Consider the following 21,206-nt stretch of genomic DNA (forward strand, 5'->3'; position numbering starts at 1 on the left):
ATTCTCCCTAAATCCAGCCATCTCCGGCGCCCACACATTGGGCTGCTAATGCTTTGTGAAAGTGTGTAGAGAAGACCAGGCCGCTGATCGACAGATCTCCTGTGGGGAGAAGCCAGGATGCAGCCTGTGCCCTAGGGGTATGGGTCAGTAGACCCAATGGGATTGGCTGAGATGATGGCCTCTGTTAGCCAGAGCGATAATTGTCTTGGGTCTCATTTCTTTTATCTTCCCACCGAATAGCACGATTAGATGATCTGATCTTCGAAAACTGTTGTTGACTTTCAAATAATGTAACTCCTCCTGATGCACATCCAACAAGTGAAGCTCCCTCGAATGCAGAGTAGATGGGTCCAAATTCTGAAAAGCAGGAAGCTCCATCATTGGACTTCAATTGAAAAGAAGATACCACCTTTGGTAAAAAGGAAGGCACCATTTGCAAAGAAACCCTGTCTGCCAAAACCTGAAGAAAAGAGTTTCTATATCATGCACTTGAATTTCTAAAATCCACCTGGCTGAAAAAATCACCACCAGAAAGGCCATCTTCAGAGTAAGATCCTATTCCTTAGCGGCTGAAATGAAGGACCACTGAGCACCTGCAAAGCAAAATTTTGTGAGACTGAAGGAAGCCTAGAACTCCCCTTTGCAGGTGGCCAGAATAATTGAGTGGAGGGTCTCCATCCGAAACTGTGGAACCCTCAGGGCTGCATTCACCATTTGGAGATCTAGAATGGGCCAATAAGAACCCTCCTTTTTCAGAACCACAAAGTAGATGGAATACCTTCTTTCGCCCTGTTTCGAGGGCACGAGGACTATCGCTTCCAATTGCTGCAGCTGATTTAGCATGGTACAAACTGCCTCTTTCTTGACCTTGGAGGCATAGGAGGAAACCATGTAAGCTTGGCAGAATAGGCAAGCAAATTCTAAGGCCTAGCCCTCCTTCATAACTGTTCGCACTCACTGGTCCGTCGTTATCTTGGGTCCACTCCATTAAAAAAGAGCCAACTGCCCTCCTATGGCTCCTGAGGAAGAGTGGATCAGCCGCATCTCATTGTGCAGCCTTGGCCCCTTTAGTCTCCTAACCTGAGTTCTCTCCAGGGGCCTACACGATCCTCAAAAGGACGGCAGCCTGCCACACCTCTGCCTCTGGGAGGGGGAGTCCCTGCCTGGGCGTTATCTCCTTGCCTGACAGGAAGCTCTTCTTGTTCCTTTTTGGCTTGTCCTCAGGCAACTTATACCCCTTGGACTTGTCCACGTGCTTCACCAGCTGTTCTAAATCTTCCACAAAGAGGAGCTTTCCTTTGAAAGGAAGACTGCCCAGCTGCAACTTGGACCAGCCATCTGTCGACCAATTGCACAACCAGAGAAGATGCCTGGCCGAAACCATATTCCTGGCCGACGAGGGCAGCAGGTCATACTAGGAATCTGGATTCTGCCTCTCAGCTCCTTTCCTGAGGTGATTCAATCAAATCCTTTATGGTAAGAGTTGGGGACACAGGCACAGGCAGTGCAGTTTGGTTTATTGGGAGAAGGGTCTCAACAGCTTAAGTAGTGGTCATGGTCAACTCTATGAGACATCTGTGCATTGCAGAAGGGACTTTTTTGAAGCCTGACACGGCAAAAACAAAAACAAAAAAAAAAAAAAAAAACTATATCAAATTCAATTTTTGCAAAACAAAAAAAGAAAAAAAGAGAAAAGAAAATGTGGATTCCTTTTTTTTTTTTTTTATAAAAAGGAGATTCACAAAAAAAAAAAAAAAGAGAAACAAAAAAAAAAAATCCCAAGAAAAAGTCTGACAAGCAACTTTGAGGAAAATGCAGAAATGTGTCTGTTTGCACGAGCAGTGAAAAGACAGAGCAGCTGTGAGGAAGGGCCATGTGTGCTCAGAGAGCTTTTCCATCCTGGTGCTATCAGGACGATGTCACGGACAGAGAAAGCCTTCGACAATGGTTCACACAGAAGACAGGTAGCAAAATAGCTAGTGTGGGATTTGTACAAAAAATGTGAAAACTGGGTGAGACGCTGGTTGAAGAAGAAGATTTGCAGAGTGGTGGTGAGTGGGGTCCACTCTGGTGACCAGCGCTAGCCCAGTCCTTCGTGAATGGCACCGTATTACTCCATGCAGGCATTTACCAGTGCTAGACCATTCTCAAAAAGCATTTACAGCTAACAAGGACTGTTGTGTTTAATGACGATTTTATTCACCAACACCCAAAACACTGTAATCTGAAAATACACAAATAAGAAAATGCCAAGTGTGTACTTTGGCTGGGAGCATGACGACAAACAGATCCACTTACTGGAAATTTTCAGAATTACAATACATAAACCACTCCCTCAGGGGAAGGCGAGAGTGCTGGATACAGGTCAGTGATATTCAGAGGAAAGCAATGAGAAACGGCAGGAAACAGAGCAGAGAGTATCTTGGGGAGATGGACAGTGATTATATACTATTGTTTTTCACCGGTGCACTTAGCAAGTTCCGAGCAGAAACCAACAAAGGACATGAGACTCCGCTCAGCTTGGAGCATTTCAGTAAATCAGAGAGGATTGTGTGTCGTCCAGACATGCAGGCAGCAGCTAGAGCTTCCAGACACAAAGCATCTCCCCAACCTTTACCTCCTGACACAATGTCAGCTGCTCAGCGGGCCAGTATAAGGGCCTAGGATTTTTCTGGTCATGAACAAGTTCTAGCTAGAAAGGTGAGTCCTGGAGGGATACAGATGAGGATTCCTACTTCTGAGTAATCATGTGTCCGGGGAATATGGTGCTTACCTTTAAGGTATAAAGCGTTTCCATCAGGCTGGCGTTCTCCATAGGGTTCCCTTTCAGAAGGTAATTATATTCCTGCCACGGGTTCTTGGCCACGTTCTTCTTCTCGGGGGCACTAGTGTCCTGCAATCCAGAGAGACTACGAGGGCTGTAAGACTCAGACAGGTACTTCCCAGCTGTGGCCAGAATCCTTTACAGAAACACAGAAAACAGAGCCATAAAAAGCCAAAGCAACACCAAAGCGCTGGCCTTATATTGTGGAAATGCATATTTTCTGTTGTAAAGCTCTTACTGAGCAAAACAACACATGCAATTATCTAACAAAACACTGAAATCCATCAGGGCTTACATTTCTCATGAACTCGGTTATTCATAATTGCTGTAGAGACACAAAGATATTCTTACCTGTTAATTTTCTTTCATTAGTCTTGCTACACCAGTCCAGTCTGAACAAGTGAGTTATGTCCCCCTACCAGCAGACGGAGGAAGACCAATTCATTTCTCCTGACATCATCGCTACTGTGCATAGGTGGTGCAGCACAGGGACAACTGAAAAACTATAGTATGAATTAGAACAAGAAACCTCTTTATCTCCACCCTCCTATCCTAGAAACTCCAACAGATAGAAAACAACTGAAAGGGGAGGACAGGGAACTACACAGAGAAAAGGAAGACCTGATCTCTTAAAAAATATAGAGAATAGAGCAAATCCATGTACCAGCATGACCCAAAGAGGCCCAGTGTAGCAGGACTCATGGAAAGATCAGAGGCCCTCCAGCCCTTGAGCAAATACGCTGAAGCGATCATGTCCCTGACCCATCTAGCTAAAGTAGCTTTAGAAATCACTTTCCCTTTATATAGCCCCCCAAACAGCTCGTACAACCTGCCCATCCTACAAAAGGAATTAGACACTTCTAGATACCCGGGGACGAATGTCCAGAAAATATTAAAGTCCTGTTATTGCCTGATACTTGGCCTTCAAAAAAGCTGGAATTGACCGATTCAAATAAAACACTGACATGACCTTAGGTAAAATGGGGGATACAGGATGAAAGGACTTAGAATCCGTTAACCAGAAAAAGATCTCCACAAGTCAGAGCCTGAATTTCTGAAGTGCGGTGAGCTGAGCAAATTGCTACCAGAAAGACCGCTTTCAAGGTAAGATTCTTCAGATAAACCTGTTTCAGAGACTCAAAGGTGGGTCCAACTAACACCTTGACGACCAGATTGAGGTCCCACTGAGGAATCAAAGGCCAAAAAGGAGGTCACAGTCACTCAATTCCCTTTAGAAAATGGGACACAGACACTTCACTAATCTTGTCCCTGTAACAGGAGATCGCTGCAACTTGAACCTTCATGGAATTCAAAAACAGAACCGTCTCCAAAACTTTCTGGAGCAAAATGCAAGGAGCATCAGAGTGCCACGGAGACACTGACCACTCTTTGCATAATACTCTGAAGAGACGCCATACCCAAATGTAAATCGGAGATGTTGAAGTCTTACAAACCAATTCATAAGATAAAACTGAGAAGAGCTGTTTATAACAATCAGGCCCTGAATCAAAAGACCCCGGCCATCTTGAAGGTGTAGAAGGTCATCCTGAAACTTTATCAGATCTGTATACCAGCATCTCTGAGGCCAATCTGAAGACAACAGAATCAACAGCTCCTCTCTATTTCTACCCGGTGCAGAACCCTGCTGATCAGAGGCCAAAGAGAGAAGATGACAAAGCTGCCCTTTTGGCCAAGGCTGAACCAGAGCACCTATTCCGAGGGCATGGACTCCCTACAATGGCTGAAGAACTAGGGGACTTTGGCGTTCCTGTGAGTTGCCATTAGATGCATGTGAGGCAAGCCCCATTTGAGAACAGTTTGCTGAAAAGCCTCTTGGCTGAACTCCTATTCACCAGGATCCAGAAGGTTCTTGCTTAGAAAATCCACTTGCATATTTTCCTGTACCACAATATGAGCCACTGACAAGAGCTACTCTTCTGCTCAGGGAACGGGAAGATTTGTCTTCTCAGAAACTCCCCAACTCCTGATGCTGCCCTGTCTGTTTAAATATGCCACTGCTGGAGTATTGTTGGACAGATCCAGACCACTTTCTCTTGTATTAAAGTAAGAAAGTGAGACAGAGCCAGCCATATCGCCCTGGTTTCTCATCTGGAGGAAACAATTTGATGGTCCACATTGTTTCCTCCAGACTAGAGCCCCTGCACCACATGTCCAGACAATGTGCTCCCCATCTGGACAGACGCACATCTGTCAAGACCAGAACCCAGGATGGAGTCGTCAGGATAGCTCCCCGTAGAAGGTTCTGAGGGATTTATTTAGATTTTTTTTTTTGTCCACAACTTGAGACTCCTCTTCACCAAAGCTGGCAAAGGAAGACATAACTTGTAATTCTGGGATTGGAGTGACCGCTCACTTATGGATTAACCATGACACTTTGTCTCAAACAATGCTGCCTCTGCTACCTTGGTGAAGACCAGTAGAACTGTAGCCAACCCAAAAGGGAGGGCCCAAACTGAAAATGTTCCTGAAGGATACAAAAACAGATATTTCTGTTCCTCCTGCTTGATGGGAATATGAAAATAGGCCTCCAACAGATCTAGAGAGAATACACCCTACTGAATAGCCCTTAACACCGCACTAAGAATCTCCATCATGAAATGAGAGACTTGAAGATTGCCATTTACTCTTTCCAAATCGAGGATGGGTCAAGTAAGCCCCGTCCTTTATGGGAACTACAAAATAGAGTGAATATCGACAGAGACCCCCTTTCCACGAAGGGAACAGATTCTACCGCCTTTAACAGCTGGAGTCTCACCAGTGTATTGTGATATAGTCTGTTCCTCTGTGATATAGCACAGTTCCTTTAAGGCAGCTAAGCTGCACTGGCTCCCAAGCAAAGAGCACAATTTAAGATCATGTGTTTGACGTATAAGGTGTCTAGAGGTCAAGGTTTGAAGGACCTAGAACATCTGGTAGAGCTTTATGCTCTGAGGTCTCTTCAATCAGCATCTGAAACTCTATTTAGAGTGCCAACAGTAAAGGAGGTGTCAAGAAGTACAGTTAGGAAGTGACTCTTTTTGGTTATAGGTCCTGAATTGTGGAATTTAGCCCTAAGAGAGTTGTGGATGGAGCTGAATTAATTTGTCCTTTCGAAAGAAGGTGAAACAGTGGCTCTTCCCATGAGAGAATAATCTGCAATGTGTTTTACTGATTTTCTTTTTTATATTATGCTGTAATGTTTTTTATAATTTATATTTAAGGAATTTTTTAAATTTATGATTTGTTGTTTGAATTATGGTTTGATGAATATATTTGTACACCACACCGATCAGGATACACCTACGTGCGCGGCTAATACATACATACATACATACATACATACATAAATAAATAAAACAAAACAGCCTTTTGCTTGGCGACTGAAGTACAAGAAGCTACCATGAAGGTGTTGGGAACAGACGTGATGAGCTCTAGGGCGTAGCCGAGACAAATCACCTCCAGCACCCACTGATCTGAAATTATTTGGATGCACATTTGGTAAAACTGTTGTAAGTGATCCCTACCGGAAGCAACAGAGAGTGTCCTACTTCACAAGGAAGAGTGACCAGCCCCAGAGAAGGAAGCTGAATCAGGCTCCAAACAGACTTATCCTTGCCCTACAAACCATAAGATCCACAAAAGAAATAAGTAAACAAGGGTTTTCCTGGCCTATGTCCCCTGAAATCCTGAAAGTGACCACAAGATGCAATGAAAGTCTCTCTTGCTCAGCCTATTGGCATCTCACTTAATGGCTGTACTAACAGAGCAAACAGCCCAAGCAGTGCATATTGCAAGAATACATCCCAGCTGTCAGCCACAGGGCACAACTGCCTGTAGGACATCTCTACTTTACCTGCATACATTTTCTCACAGAGCACATGGTTTATTAGTAGTAACAGTCCAATGTACTGATGAAATTGATCAGGAAGATAACGCAATAATTAGTCCTCCTCATTTACCGTCATTTTCCTGTACTAAATTGCAGTGAATTATAAAATGATTGTACAGGCACTCATGTTCCTGATAAAGAAAACAATCACTCTTCAGCAATATTTTCTTTTATTGTGAATTTTCTTACCATAAAATATTTCCTGAGGAATGCATTGCCTTTTACAGACTGATAAGTCAATGAGAACCATTCAGTGCGCAGGGTACCTTTTCAGAATTTTTTATATATTTTACTTTTCCAGGTTCCATAATGCAGCTGTCAATTACAAGTATTCTCCACCGTGTCGTCCACAATGCGTACATCCTTTATTTACTCTAATAAAGCTGTTACATTTAATGTCACCATGTAACCAAACTTTTACCAATCAAAATATAAACTAACAAAGTAAGAATCACCTCTCAACCTCTCCTATATGACAAATGTTTGAACGTCTCCATGGTCTTACTATTTCACCTTATTATTGCGTCAGGTTTGTCTATTTACTGTTCCTTGTAATCTACCTCGCCCTCACACCTGTCTTTCTGAAAACACGTTTGCTTTTGCAAAACAGGTACTAGAGGTGCTGCTGCTTCCAATCTGATGTGGTGCGTTTCAGGGCAATTAAAAGCTGCGAAAGCACTGAAGGGTCAACGTCACGTCCAAGTGTTTTTCAAATCATTCCAAAAATGGAGGTCCAGAAATGATTAAATGCCTTTCAGAAGCACCACGCTGGCGTGAGTGACAGTATGAGATTACAACGCACTTTCCATTGTATTAGCACAGGCTGGCGTGAGTGACAGTATGAGATTACAACGCACTTTCCATTGTATTAGCACAGGCTGGCGTGAGTGACAGTATGAGATTACAACGCACTTTCCATTGTATTAGCACAGGCTGGCGTGAGTGACAGTATGAGATTACAGTGCACTTTCCATTGTATTAGCACAGGCTGGCGTGAGTGACAGTATGAGATTACAGTGCACTTTCCATTGTATCAGCACAGGCTGGCGTGAGTGACAGTATGAGATTACAGTGCACTTTCCATTGTATTAGCACAAGCTCAGAGATTTGAGCATTAACTTCTGCAAATCAGTTTGTATTTAGTACCTTCTGATAATCATCCACCCGTAGCTGGTATAAGCTACTGCCAATAAATCTCTCTCTCTTAGTTTATTAGATTATTGAATTCTTTTGAAATAAGTCAGGAAATCTTCCTTCCATAGTATTAGTATAGCATTATTTATGTATCTGTAGTACAACTATGGGAAATCTCCCCCTGGGGGGCTGAGAATAGCAGGAAATTAGATCTTCCCTGCTAATTTTCGTTCCTGTAGTACCACGGATCAAGTCCAGACTGCTGGATTTTGCCTCCCTTCCAGCAGATGGAGTCAGGGTAAAATTTCAGCAGCACCGCCTCTTAACCTGGTATGCCAACTGCATCTTCTCACTATTACGACTACCAAAGCAGAAAACTATATGTTAAGCAATGAACAAGCAAACAAACAAGGACAAGAAGAAAATGAGTAAACCAAGTATGTAGATGTGAAATTCTGTGAGCAGGATAAGGAGAAACCTGTACCACTCCATCTGCTGGAGACAGAGAAATACTGAGGAGATGCAGGTGGCACACCAGGTTAAAAGGAGGTGCTCTTGAAGGTTTCCTCTGTCTCCATCTGCTGGAAGGGAGGCGAAACCCAGCAGTCTGGACTGATCCGGATACATGCAGGGAATGAGGGACTACAGGTAGCACTCTCAGTTATGTAGCAGTGCCCCAACAATTTGTTCTCTGCCTCCATCTGCTGGTAGGGTTGGAAAACCCACTCGTCTGAACTGATCTGGGGTACGAACAGGAATACCATTATTTATCTATCTTCACGCCAAACTACGGAAGATCCTGTCTCAAAGAAGGGTGAGAATAGCAGTGTTTAACTGTGGAAGAGGACCGAAAAATTTCTACTGGGTTGGTGCTGATTAAATATGAAAATGCTAGCAATAACGTTGATAGGATGGTTCGACATTATACATGATGAATTAACACCCTAGTCTCTTATCACTTTTTGTATAGTGAATACCAAATGAATTTGTTCAAGTACCTGCTTTTCTCTGATCCTCCCGTTTAATTCTTACTATTCCCCTTTTTAGTTTCTCCTTCGCTTTTACTCATTGGCAACAGAAACAGAGAAATGTGACGTGAGAAAAAGACCATACGGCCTATCTAGTCTGCCCATCCACACTAATTTATTTGATTTATATTCCGCTTTTCAGCACTTCAAAGCGTTTTACCTTCAGGTACTTTAGGTATTTCCCTATCCCCAGAGGGCTCACAAGGAGAAGTTTCCTTATCTGTTAAATTTCCTTTCCGTTAGTGCAGTCCTTGTTTCCCTCTACCGACAGATGGTGGCAGACAACGTTTTCCTCTACTTGGTGATAGCAGCTTGGGAAACAGCCAGCAGGAATGAGGAGGCAGACGCTGGCTGTTCCCGTTAGGTGCAATTTATTTACAGTGAAAGAAAAGTCAAACAAACCAATGCAGCTCACCTTAAGTTCAGGAGGCACACGGACATCATGCATAGCAGGTCTTTGCAGAGAAGGGGTTCCTATCTGCTCCCTGGGGCCTCTCTAACCCTTCTAGGCCCCGAGTTCTTGTATCCTGGTGAGGGGAATCCTCCCTTACCCAAGATTCCTTGCAGGTCTGGATCTTAAAGACCGAGCGAGAGAGCAGTGCCCGGTCCCTTAAGGTGGTCTGAGAGAATTTCCTATAGACTCCCTCACAACGTCTCTATCATATCTCCCCTACCCTATGCCAGTCTAACTGCCCATCCTGGGACTGTGCCTGTGCTTCTCCTGCTATGTCCTTCCATATTCAATGCAAGATTTTTGCTCTTATTTTTTATATGATTATTTTCTGTTTATTCTCTTGCCCTTGTTAACATGCTCATCACAAAAAAAGTTTATTGAAGTTTCAAAACTCCTTTTTATTGTGGCCCATAATTCCTCTGCACCCGCTACGCCTGACAGCGCTTCCTCATGTATGTTCTTGGTCAGTCTTTCTGAAGTCTAGGTCCCTTGCTCTAGAACGGTTTGGCAAGTGAATAAGAGTGCCTTCTGGAGTTTTTTCCTTGTGCAACATTAAGATTATTCCTTGTGCTCCAAGTTCAACCCCAGCAAGATGCGCAATGCTGGCTCAGACCAAGGTCCACAGAGCCCAGCATTCGGTCTCAGGACACAAGCATCCAGCAGATTATTTCACTCCCAGGGCCAGTAAGAAGAGAATGATAGAATCCCTCCCTCTGCACAACAGATATCCCCGAGCCTCCACTCTCATGCAAAACATTTTACCTGTTTGCAAGTTGCTGTTCAAAGTCCCCAAACTGGCGAAAGAGCTCCCCACAGGTAGCAATTATCCTGGAAAACAAGAGCTCAGGCTCACAGGAAATCCAAGTCTTATCACAGGCACACAGCAAGCTCTTTTATCTTCCCAGAAATCAAACTGAATATGTCACGCACTCCTCAACCTAAGGTTTGTGGAGACTTTTAATAAACCTTAAACTAGAAGAGCTACTTAGGGGTTAAGTGGCCCCTTTAGCTTGAGCCTCTGGAATTTCTGCATTAATCAGGCATTGAGGCCTTGCACAGCGCATGTCTCATAAGAGTCTTTCCCTATTCCCATCACCCGCGCACTCTCTCACCTGACAGAGCTCTGGAAGGCCTGCCAGTCCTCCTGGAAGAGGGGCTCTGTGCAATGCTGTCCTCATAAGAGTCTTTCCCTATTCCCATCACCCGCGCACTCTCTCACCTGACAGAGCTCTGGAAGGCCTGCCAGTCCTCCTGGAAGAGGGGCTCTGTGCAATGCTGTCCTCATAAGAGTCTTTCCCTAGTCCCATCACCCGCGCACTCTCTCACCTGACAGAGCTCTGGAAGGCCTGCCAGTCCTCCTGGAAGAGGGGCTCTGCTGCAATGCTGTCCAGACTGCACTTTCTCCGGATTGACTGCAGCGTGCTGGTGAAATCTGCCACATACCTTTAAATGCAGAGCAAGAAAAGTAACCTGGCAGGCTGCAGAACGTCTCGCAAACAAGGGAGCTACTTATTTATTACACAATTCAACATACGGGCAGACTCACTGCACACCAGAGACATACATACTGTATACACCAGACCCACATGTACATGTGCACTTATGTAAACAGACACACAATTAAAGATTTACATATATGCAAGACAAAGAAGCTGATAAGAAAACCGATATTCCGGGTCTAGCTACTAAAGATACTCACTTTGTAAAGACTGAAATAAGTGCCTTCAGCAGGCCACAGACTCCCAGGCCCTCTGTCAGTTTAATGCACCTCTCCATTGCTCCTGAACACAAACTGAAGAGTTTGCTTACCGACTGGCTCAGTTCCTGGACACAGTCTATGACTTCCCCATGTTCCTGGAAAAAACCCCCAAAAAGCAAAAGAAATTAGCCATCTGTGAATGCTGCCACTCACACAACATGCGCCCTCCAGAATGAGCGACGAGTGCCCTCTATCAGCACGCCGAAAGCGTAACTCACCAGAGGTACTGCACTGATTTGGATCAACAGGTTAAACTCCTCCAGCTCACCGTACTGCAGCTGGTATGGTTTATATGGACCGTACACCGCTTCCACAAGCTCCATCACTTTCACCAGGTTATACTCCCCTGCAAAGGAAGCAGCGGGCTCTGCTCACAGAAACCAACATTAACCTGTACATAAGGCATTACCAAGTAACCTGAGCACATATTCCCAACAGATTCAGAGCCTCCACATTAGAATCCAGGAGAACGGCTACAAACAAAACCCTGGGTGAACTTGGAAGCTCTTCACTATCTTTGTTCATTAGTCTGCCCAGCTTTAAATAGCAAGAACAATTATCCAATATCTCCTTCTGCACCATCCCAGCTCTTGTGACTCCTGGAGAGGTCACCGACTCTGAGGGAAGCAAACACGGCTGTGAAGCATGTGCACCTTCATTTGCTCAGACTATTACACCAATGAACTTGGCCTAAGGCAGTTTCTCACCCTTCTCTCTGCAGTGGAGTCCTGGACGGGGCCCATACAGCACCTAAGCCGCTGCTATTAGCACAGCGAAGGAAACAAACTCCTCCAGAGACCAGCCAGCATCACTGGAGGAGGAGGACCACTCCCCTGCCCCCGTTTGAGAACACAGATAAAGGAAATGCATCTTACCTAACTGAGGAAGGATTGCAGCTTCCAGTCCCTTTGCAAAATGCACCGTGGTGTGGAACAAGTCCAGCAGTGTATTCAGCTTGGTATCTTGGCTGGCTCTTTCCATGCTGGTGCTAAGGCACACAGAGACAGATGGCACCATGGCACCAAGCGTCTGGATCAGTAGGACTGTCACTATTTCATGTGGGTTCTTAAAAACCTAGAAAAGGGAATAAAGGTATTACTAGCAACCAAAATTAACATCTCCCAGCCAGACCAAAAAAATCATTTTATACACATCCAAAGGAAATCCATAGAGCTGAAATCGAGGACGCCCTAGAGTAGCAATACTGGACAGGCTGTCTGCCATTACCTTGAACAACGGAGACAGCCTGAGCACCCTGACACCAGGTCTTTGCTTTGTGAATGTGAGGAGTGAAGGGGGAAGATAGAAACAGAATTTCCGTGTAAGGTCATCCCCGGAAGTTAAAGGATGGGAAATGTAACGTGACTGACAAGCCCACCTCCCAAAGTACAAAGGAATGAGAAAAAGATCCAAATCAAATCACAGAACATATAGAAAGACATGGTTTAATGGAACAAAGTCAGCATGGCTTTACCCAGGGCAAGTCTTGCCTCACAAATCTGCTTCACTTTTTTGAAGGAGTTAATAAACATGTGGATAAAGGTGAACCGGTAGATATAGTATACTTGGATTTTCAGAAGGCGTTTGACAAAGTTCCTCATGAGAGGCTTCTAGGAAAAGTAAAAAGTCATGGGATAGGTGGCGATGTCCTTTCGTGGATTACAAACTGGCTAAAAGACAGGAAACAGAGAGTAGGATTAAATGGGCAATTTTCTCAGTGGAAGGGAGTGGACAGTGGAATGCCTCAGGGATCTGTATTGGGACCCTTACTGTTCAATATATTTATAAATGATCTGGAAAGAAATACGACGAGTGAGGTAATCACATTTGTGGATGATACAAAATTATTCAGCGTAGTTAAATCACAAGCGGATTGTGATAAATTGCAGGAAGACCTTGTGAGACTGGAAAATTGGGCATCCAAATGGCAGATGAAATTTAATGTGGATAAGTGCAAGGTGATGCATATAGGGAAAAATAACCCATGCTATAATTACACAATGTTGGGTTCCATATTAGGTGCTACAACCCAAGAAAGATCTAGGCATCATAGTGGATAACGCATTGAAATCGTCGGTTCAGTGTGCTGCGGCAGTCAAAAAAGCAAACAGAATGTTGGGAATTATTAGGAAGGGAATGGTGAATAAAACGGGAAAATGTCATAATGCCTCTGTATCACTCCATGGTGAGACCGCACCTTGAATACTGTGTACAATTCTGGTCGCCGCATCTCAAAAAAGATATAGTTATGATGGAGAAGGTACAGAGAAGGGCAACCAAAATGATAAAGGGGAATGGAACAGCTCCCCTATGAGGAAAGACTAAAGAGGTTAGGACTTTTCAGCTTGGAGAAGAGACGGCTGAGGGGGGATATGATAGAGGTGTTTAAAATCATGAGAGGTCTAGAACAGGTAGATGTGAATCGGTTATTTACTCTTTCGGATAGTAGAAAGACTAGGGGACACTCCATGAAGTTAGCATGGGGCACATTTAAAACTAATCGGAGAAAGTTCTTTTTTACTCAACGCACAATTAAACTCTGGAATTTGTTGCCAGAGGATGTGGTTAGTGCAGTTAGTATAGCTGTGTTTAAAAAAGGATTGGATAAGTTCTTGGAGGAGAAGTCCATTACCTGCTATTAATCAGGTTTACTTAGAGAATAGCCACTGCTATTAATTGCATCAGTAGCATGGGATCTTCTTAGTTTTTGGGTAATTGCCAGGTTCTTATGGCCTGGATTGGGCTCTGTTGGAAACAGGATGCTGGGCTTGATAGACCCTTGGTCTGACCCAGTATGGCATGTTCTTAACAATAAAATTTCAGCAGCAGTTACTTGTTTATCAAAGCTTTACGGTCATTAACGTTTTTAAAACTGAGACATTTCTTATGAAGACCTTAGTTACTGACCGGTATATTTCTGAAATATATTTATCAGGTTATACAAGGATTAGGGGGAGAGCAGCTGCACTGAATGGTTGTTGGATACATCTGCAAAATAACTACCAGTGCTGAATAAAGCATCAATATCGGTCACAAAAAGGAAAGAAATCAGAGGCAATCTGTAAAGAGCACTGACAGGAAGCAGATAAAGAGAGCGAGACGGTCATCATAACATCAGCAGCAGAGCTCGATAGTGCACTACCCACCCCCCTTAGAAACATTACTCTGGTTAGACTCGCTCACCCTGAGATTACCTTATTAACGAGGAGGAATTGTGGAGGGAATTCAATTAGCAATTTCGGGTAGATTTAATGTTACTCTGTAATTATCCTTAGAAAATGAAATTCATCCCTACATGAAGGTTAGAGGACCTGGAATAACCAGGCCGCTGTTATTTACACGAGGCGTGGGACTCGAAGCTGAATTATCCCAGAATCGTAGAGGATCAGAGAGGAAGCTGACAAGATTGACTTGCATAGGGACTGACATCCTACAGAAGGTCAAGCCTGTGAAGCTGACAGCTTCCAGATATCCTTACGGTTGGGGGTGGTTTATTTGCCGGTCTTTAGTTACTATGAAAGAAATCATCAAGGAGTCACTGAACTGTGGCTTCCGGTCTTTTCCCAGGGCGGCTCTTACTGCTTCTCTTCTCTCAATCTATGTGCAGTGGGAAATCAGAGACAGCAGCACTGAGAAAGAAAAGCTCCATGCACTATCCCTTCTGCACAACGTCTAGGACTCGGTGGTTCAAGGCGATCTGTGGCTACTGCCGCACGGAGCGGCAGTAGCCACAGAGGCATTCAAACACTGCACGGAGCGGCAGTAGCCACAGAGGCATTCAAACACTGCACGGAGCGGCAGTAGCCACAGCGGCATTCAAACACTGCACGGAGCGGCAGTAGCCACAGAGGCATTCAAACACTGCACGGAGCGGCAGTAGCCACAGAGGCATTCACGGAGCGGGATGCCAGTGGCCAGTAGTTGGTGTTCCACCTTCACGGAGCGGAAGGATGGAGGGCTGCTATCTCCAAAAAATAAATAAATAAACAAAAAAAATAAAAACAGGGGTGGGTAAGAGTATGGGGCAAGGGGGTGGCCTGCTTGTTACAGCAGTTGCTACCCCTAATTGAGCTGGATGTCACTTGGATGCAGATACGACGCTGCTCTCTAAATTGGTGGTGGGGTGGAGGGGAATTAGGGCTGGAGGGTACTGGAAGCCAATAGTAACAGGTGGGAGAGAGAAAAAGGGAAATAAAAAAGGATAAAGTGCGTAGCTTGCTGGGCAGACTGGATGGGCCGTTTGGTCTTCTTCTGCCGTCATTTCTATGTTTCTATGAATCTCATTGGCTGACTCCTTGCCCCATGAAAGTAGCGACTCCTCCATGAGAGGCGCTGCCTCCCTGGCCTGAGTCTTCAGCTGCAGCTCCTGGCACCCTGAGGCCCTGAGCAGGATCTGCTTTCAGGAAGCTTCTGGGGCTTCTTAATCAAACAGCAACTTGCCCTTATAATTCATCTTACTGAGGCGGACTTTGCATGCAAACACTGCAGTCTTTGCAGTAATTGCCAGCTACTCTGCGCTCGGACGTTCTCCTCGTCCCGAGTGTATTTGCAGGTCTGGAGAGTAATTGAGGCCTGGTGTGAGGAACACAGCTCAGCTCTAGACTTCATAGCCTTGCCTCGGGCCGCTCAGCCGACATCTCCTGCCTGGCGAGATAGGCTTCATGCATTAGCAAAACAAAATCTGCAGAACATCTGCTGTGTTCTTCCTGCTAAGTGGGCACAGAGTCCGCTGGCACATCCCCCCATCGTCCAGGCCCCTGATGCACAGGAGAAAGCGGAGGAGGGGAGTCCCTGCCTGCCCCATCCATGGCAGGGCTCCTGCCACGTGCTGCTGTCTCTTACTCCTCCCCTGGGGCCTCCTTCACAGGTCCGCAGCGCCTCCCCTGGATCCCTGTGCCGAGGCTCCCTCACCTACAGAGACACAGGCAGGACAGAGAAGGGCCGCACCCCCCCCCCCCCCGACAGGCCTGCCCGCGCTCAGCGGGAGATGGAAGCGCACACGAAGCAGCTCGAGGCTAAAAGTAACCCCGAGCAGGAGAAAATAAAGCTGCCACCGCTGTGCCGGCTTCAGGTGCTGAAATACAGCTCCACCTGCGAGGCTCCCTCCTCACCCCGATGCCGAGCAGACATCTCCTCAGCCGCTTGAACGGCACAGACAGACAGGCCTATGGTGTTTTGTTTTTTTTAAACTTTAGCCCTTAAAGACACAGCCTCCCGAGCCACGCAGAATACCAAGAGAAAATAAGACTCTGCTGTCCCTGGGTGCTCCAGGACGCTGCAGCGGTCAGTCTGGGTGAGAAGGCCTCGGGGCAGCGAGGGAGCCAGGACCCCTGCAATGAAGGGTGGAGCTCCACCTTCTCATCTTCCATCTCCCCTCCAACCGTGGACCCCTTTCCTGTTCCTGCTCCTTCCCTGATGCTCTCCAGCACATTTTATAGAGGAGGATAAAGGACCCATTAGAGCAGTTTTACCATTTCTGAGCTCTTGTTCAACAGCAGAAGCAGTTTTTTTACATTGTTCAAATTTCTTAACTGAAGATAATCACCTCCCTGTGACTGTCAGGCTGACGATTCAACGCTTCAAATATGAAATCAGATCTAGCAGAAAAGCCTGCTGGAAACCTCCACCCCCCGCTCTGCCACTGGAAACGAGTGCAGGATTATTCTGCGAAGCCACTGCAGTTTCCAGAGCTTCATGGGGGAAGCTGGGAGCTAATCCAAACGATTCCTGTTGCACTGAGCCACTTACCTGAGTCACCCACTGCAGCTGCAAATGCCAAGAGCCAAGTAAGGTGTCGTAGAAGTCGGTCAACTGTCGGTCTAAGGTCAAGTCACTCTGACCGAGCTCCTGCCACACACTGACCAGCTGCGCCTGCAAAGAGAAAAGCACTGAAAAGGTCACATGCACTGCTCCCCCCTCTGCCAGACCTTGCATTTCGGGTCACAGGACTTCATTGCTACTCCCATTGCTGGAATGTGAGCAACCCTGCTAGCAGGAGTATGCACCGTGCAAGAAAACAAAAAAGGACATCATTTTGCTATGATAAACGCGTTCCTTTTGCGCTCTCGTTTCAGGAAAAGCAGACTTCAATGTTCCAATAAACTCAGCTCATACAGAATATTAACAGAGGGTAGGAGAAGGAGGATAAATAAAAGACTAATTTCCTGTATCTGGCAAAAAAGAAATATTTCAAAAAAAGACACTATCTTTCTAGCAAGAAAGAAATCATTCGAGTCATTACTTCAATGGTTGAGCATGAAGGCCATAACTGAGCCTATAAAGGATCACCAATACCTAGAGAAAGAGCGCCACCTGCAGACAGACCACAGAACATGTAGCAAATATATACACAGAGACAAAACACACACACGCCAGGTCCTGAGACATATGCACACACAGGCAGAATCCAAGACACACAGATATATATATACACACACCAGGAAGACCAGAAACAGAGACAGACAGACAAATACACAGCCATACCCAGGGCACACATAGGAAGGGCCAGAGACAGACATCTGCAAGCCCAAATACAGAGCACCCACGCACAGAGAGGGGGCACAGACAGACAGACATCTGCACAGCCAAACACAGGACACGCACAGCCAAACACAGGACACGCATAGGAAGGGCCAGAGACAGACAGACATATGCACAGCCAAACACAGGACACGCATAGGAAGGGCCAGAGACAGACAGACATCTGCACACCCAAACACAGGGCACGCATAGGAAGGGCCAGAGACAGACAGACATCTGCACACCCAAACACAGGACACACATAGGAAGGGCCAGAGACAGACAGACATCTGCACACCCAAACACAGGGCACGCATAGGAAGGGCCAGAGACAGACAGACATCTGCACAGCCAAACACAGGACACGCATAGGAAGGGCCAGAGACAGACAGACATCTGCACAGCCAAATACAGGACACGCATAGGAAGGGCCAGAGACAGACAGACATCTGCACACCCAAACACAGGACACGCATAGGAAGGGCCAGAGACAGACAGACATCTGCACAGCCAAACACAGGACACACATAGGAAGGGCCAGAGACAGACAGACATCTGCACAGCCAAACACAGGACACGCATAGGAAGGGCCAGAGACAGACAGACATCTGCACAGCCAAACACAGGGCACGCATAGGAAGGGCCAGAGACAGACAGACATCTGCACAGCCAAACACAGGACACGCATAGGAAGGGCCAGAGACAGACAGACATCTGCACAGCCAAACACAGGACACGCATAGGAAGGGCCAGAGACAGACAGACATCTGCACAGCCAAACACAGGGCACGCATAGGAAGGGCCAGAGACAGACAGACATCTGCACAGCCAAACACAGGACACGCATAGGAAGGGCCAGAGACAGACAGACATCTGCACAGCCAAACACAGGGAGGCCAAAAACTGAAACATACAGGCAGATGCACACTCACACAGAGGGCCAGAGACAGACATGTGCACACCCAAAGTACAGAGGAGACAGAAACACATACATGCACACAAATGAACAATCCATGTGCAGACTGTAGAGAAACTCAGGCAGGGAGGAGAAAGAAGAGAATGCAGAGCAAGATAGGAAAGAGAACTCACAATATAACCAGGAAACAGACTGCAGGCAAGGCCACTGAACATGGAAAATTCTTTCATTATAAAACATAAAACAGTGTTCTGAGCAGGAAGTGGAAAGGATGGGAATGTGCTGGCTGGGCAGCCTGTACACAGCTAGGCCTGAAGCTGGTCGGTGAGGGGTACCTTGTTGCATTTGTAATAGTACGCCAGCAGCTGCGGCATCCGCTCCATTTCTGTGAATACTTTCACAAACACTTTGGCCTGACCTGGAACAGCATTAAATAAAGAGCATTACATCAGACATCCTGTAAGACCGTGGATACCACCCAGCCCCCTACAACAGCCGGCAGCTTATGGATTATCTGTAATGGCTGCCTGGTCAGGAAACCTCCCAAGCTCTTCGTGATCTCAGTATTAAACAACGAGAGGGGCCGCACAAAGCTTCTCACCCACAGATTGTGTGTTGAAAGTGGCTATGATGTGTGGACTGGCCAGAGCCTCCAGCCTGTTCTTCAGAGCCTCCAGGTGCACGCATTTCTCAGTATAGTCCGGGGTATCGATCAACATAGCCAAGCTGCTCTGCATGCTCAGCAGCTTCTCAGATATCACAGCAATATCCTGCACAACGGACATTAAAACACAAGCAGCACGAGCTCTGTCATACACACATTGTAATACAGCGTGAGCTGCAGCTGCCTGCCACTCTTATTCTCTGTGACGGATCATGTGTCACTGGCAGGATAAAATAAAATTTATTTATTGAAAAGTACTTGTTTCCCGCACCTTCTGAAGTTTGAGGAGGGGGTACATGTAAAACCACTGACTTACAACATAAAAAACCCAAAAGTCGCATGCCAGCACACAGGTATGATCTGATATGAGGACATTACAGATCTGAAAATACAACCAAATAATCAGGGAAGCACTAGTATGTGAAAACTTTTTTATTGTTTACAAAAACAACCACCCCGGTGAAGAAGGGGTTCTGCCTTTTCCACCGGGTATTATAACACGGGAGAAGCCAGGTGACAGTCAGGGAAGCACTAGTATAAAGGAGAGTGTATGCAAATATAACTGTTATTCAGATTCAGCTCTCTTTAAATCTCTCAAGAACCTTCTCTCTCATGAACTTCTTTTAATTTTTATTACCATATGTTTTTTCATATTTACAATTTTTTTTTTTTTATATTTTTTAATTTTGAGAGGAAAGGACCTCAATAGTGGTTGAAAACGTAATGAACTGAATTTGCAATCATGGGTCAAAAACCTCTCACTTTTGTTATATTTATTAAAAGTCCAAAACCTCTCTATTATTTCTAATTCTTCTTGATTACTAAAATCTTCTCTGATTCATATCCTCTTCAAAGATCATACTGTATAATTTTTAATCAAGGCAATTCAGCCTATTTTTTCTTTAGTTAAAAGTTCAATCATTGTACATCTTAATTCTTGGCTGTATTTGAACAGCCTAAAGAATGCCCACTTGATTCAAATCCTCAAGACCTTACACTTGTTGAATATTTCATCACTTATCTTTGTGATGTGCCAAAACTATTATATCTTCTTTTGCCAAGAAACGCCGACTCAACAATGTTCTGAATTATAGAGAAAGCCCTGGTGCAGCGTTAGCGAAATGTTGTCAATGCCGACGTTTCCCGGCATTTGAGAAGACATGACAGTCTTGGCATGGCCACTTGGGAGCCACCCGAATCACCCTTTCCAGATGAAGCTCGATGCGCCGCCGCACTCAACCAACGATAGGCCGCGGTGGAAACACATACAACAACAGGTGCGTCAGCCACGGGTGAACGAGAGAGTGTCGACGACTTCTGATCCGATCTCCCTTCTGCGATTGAAAAACTGATCCATCTTTCCATTTCCTGAAGTTGACATGAGGCCAACCGCTGGTCTGCCCAGCCTGGCCTGAATCAAGGAGAAGGCCTCTGCCAACAACTCCCACTTCCCCGGATACAGACGAGGAAGTCCTCCTGCACGTCGCGCACTCCGGCTACAGGGAAGCCGCTACTCTTGCCAACTGTTTCTCTGCCCCAACAAAAAGCTCTTGTGCTTCCAGCGCTACTAGACGCCTCTTCATTCTGCCCTGGCGGTTGAAATACGCCACTAACGTCGCACTTTCCAAGAACACTCGCACCGCCTTGTCTTGAATGAGGGGGAGAAACTCCAGGAAGGCTCTGCGCGCTGCCCTGGTTTCCAGCTGATTGATGGGCACCTCCTCTGAAGACCACTGCCCCGGGCCGATTTTTCTCGACACATCAACACCCCCCCAGAGAGGCTGGCATCCGTGGTCAACAGCACCCAGTCAAGCACTTCCCGATCCATCCCTTTCTCGAGATTGTGCCAAGAGTGCCACCACAAGAAACTAGAACTGGCATCCTCCGGCAACGGCAAATGAAACTGAAATTCCCCTGAAAGTGGATTCCAACAGGATAACAGCATCCACTCGGGCGCATGTGAGCAAAAGCCCATGGAACGAACTCCAGCGTAGAAGCCATGGAACCCAGAACCTGCAA

General features: G+C 45.8%; 1 protein-coding gene across 4 annotated transcripts in view; it reads right to left on the reverse strand.

Annotated features, from left to right (window-relative positions):
* COG7 (component of oligomeric golgi complex 7) overlaps nucleotides 1-21,206 on the reverse strand; it is a 53,506-nt gene that overhangs the window by 23,264 nt on the left and 9,036 nt on the right. For 2 of the 4 annotated variants that reach the window (XM_029576082.1, XM_029576081.1), the window contains exons 4-12: nucleotides 19,125-19,293; nucleotides 18,859-18,941; nucleotides 16,837-16,959; nucleotides 11,964-12,162; nucleotides 11,307-11,434; nucleotides 11,029-11,183; nucleotides 10,656-10,772; nucleotides 10,092-10,157; nucleotides 2,774-2,960 (exon numbers count right to left, since the gene is read on the reverse strand). In XM_029576082.1, the coding sequence (XP_029431942.1) occupies nucleotides 2,774-2,960; nucleotides 10,092-10,157; nucleotides 10,656-10,772; nucleotides 11,029-11,183; nucleotides 11,307-11,434; nucleotides 11,964-12,162; nucleotides 16,837-16,959; nucleotides 18,859-18,941; nucleotides 19,125-19,293 (1,227 nt within the window). The remainder of the gene's footprint in view (nucleotides 1-2,773; nucleotides 2,961-10,091; nucleotides 10,158-10,655; nucleotides 10,773-11,028; nucleotides 11,184-11,306; nucleotides 11,435-11,963; nucleotides 12,163-16,836; nucleotides 16,960-18,858; nucleotides 18,942-19,124; nucleotides 19,294-21,206) is intronic. The other 2 variants (XM_029576084.1, XM_029576085.1) reach the window with 1 other exon arrangement.

The sequence above is a fragment of the Rhinatrema bivittatum genome, chromosome 14, assembly GCF_901001135.1.
Source record: "Rhinatrema bivittatum chromosome 14, aRhiBiv1.1, whole genome shotgun sequence".
In the NCBI taxonomy this organism is placed as follows: Eukaryota; Metazoa; Chordata; class Amphibia; order Gymnophiona; family Rhinatrematidae; genus Rhinatrema; species Rhinatrema bivittatum.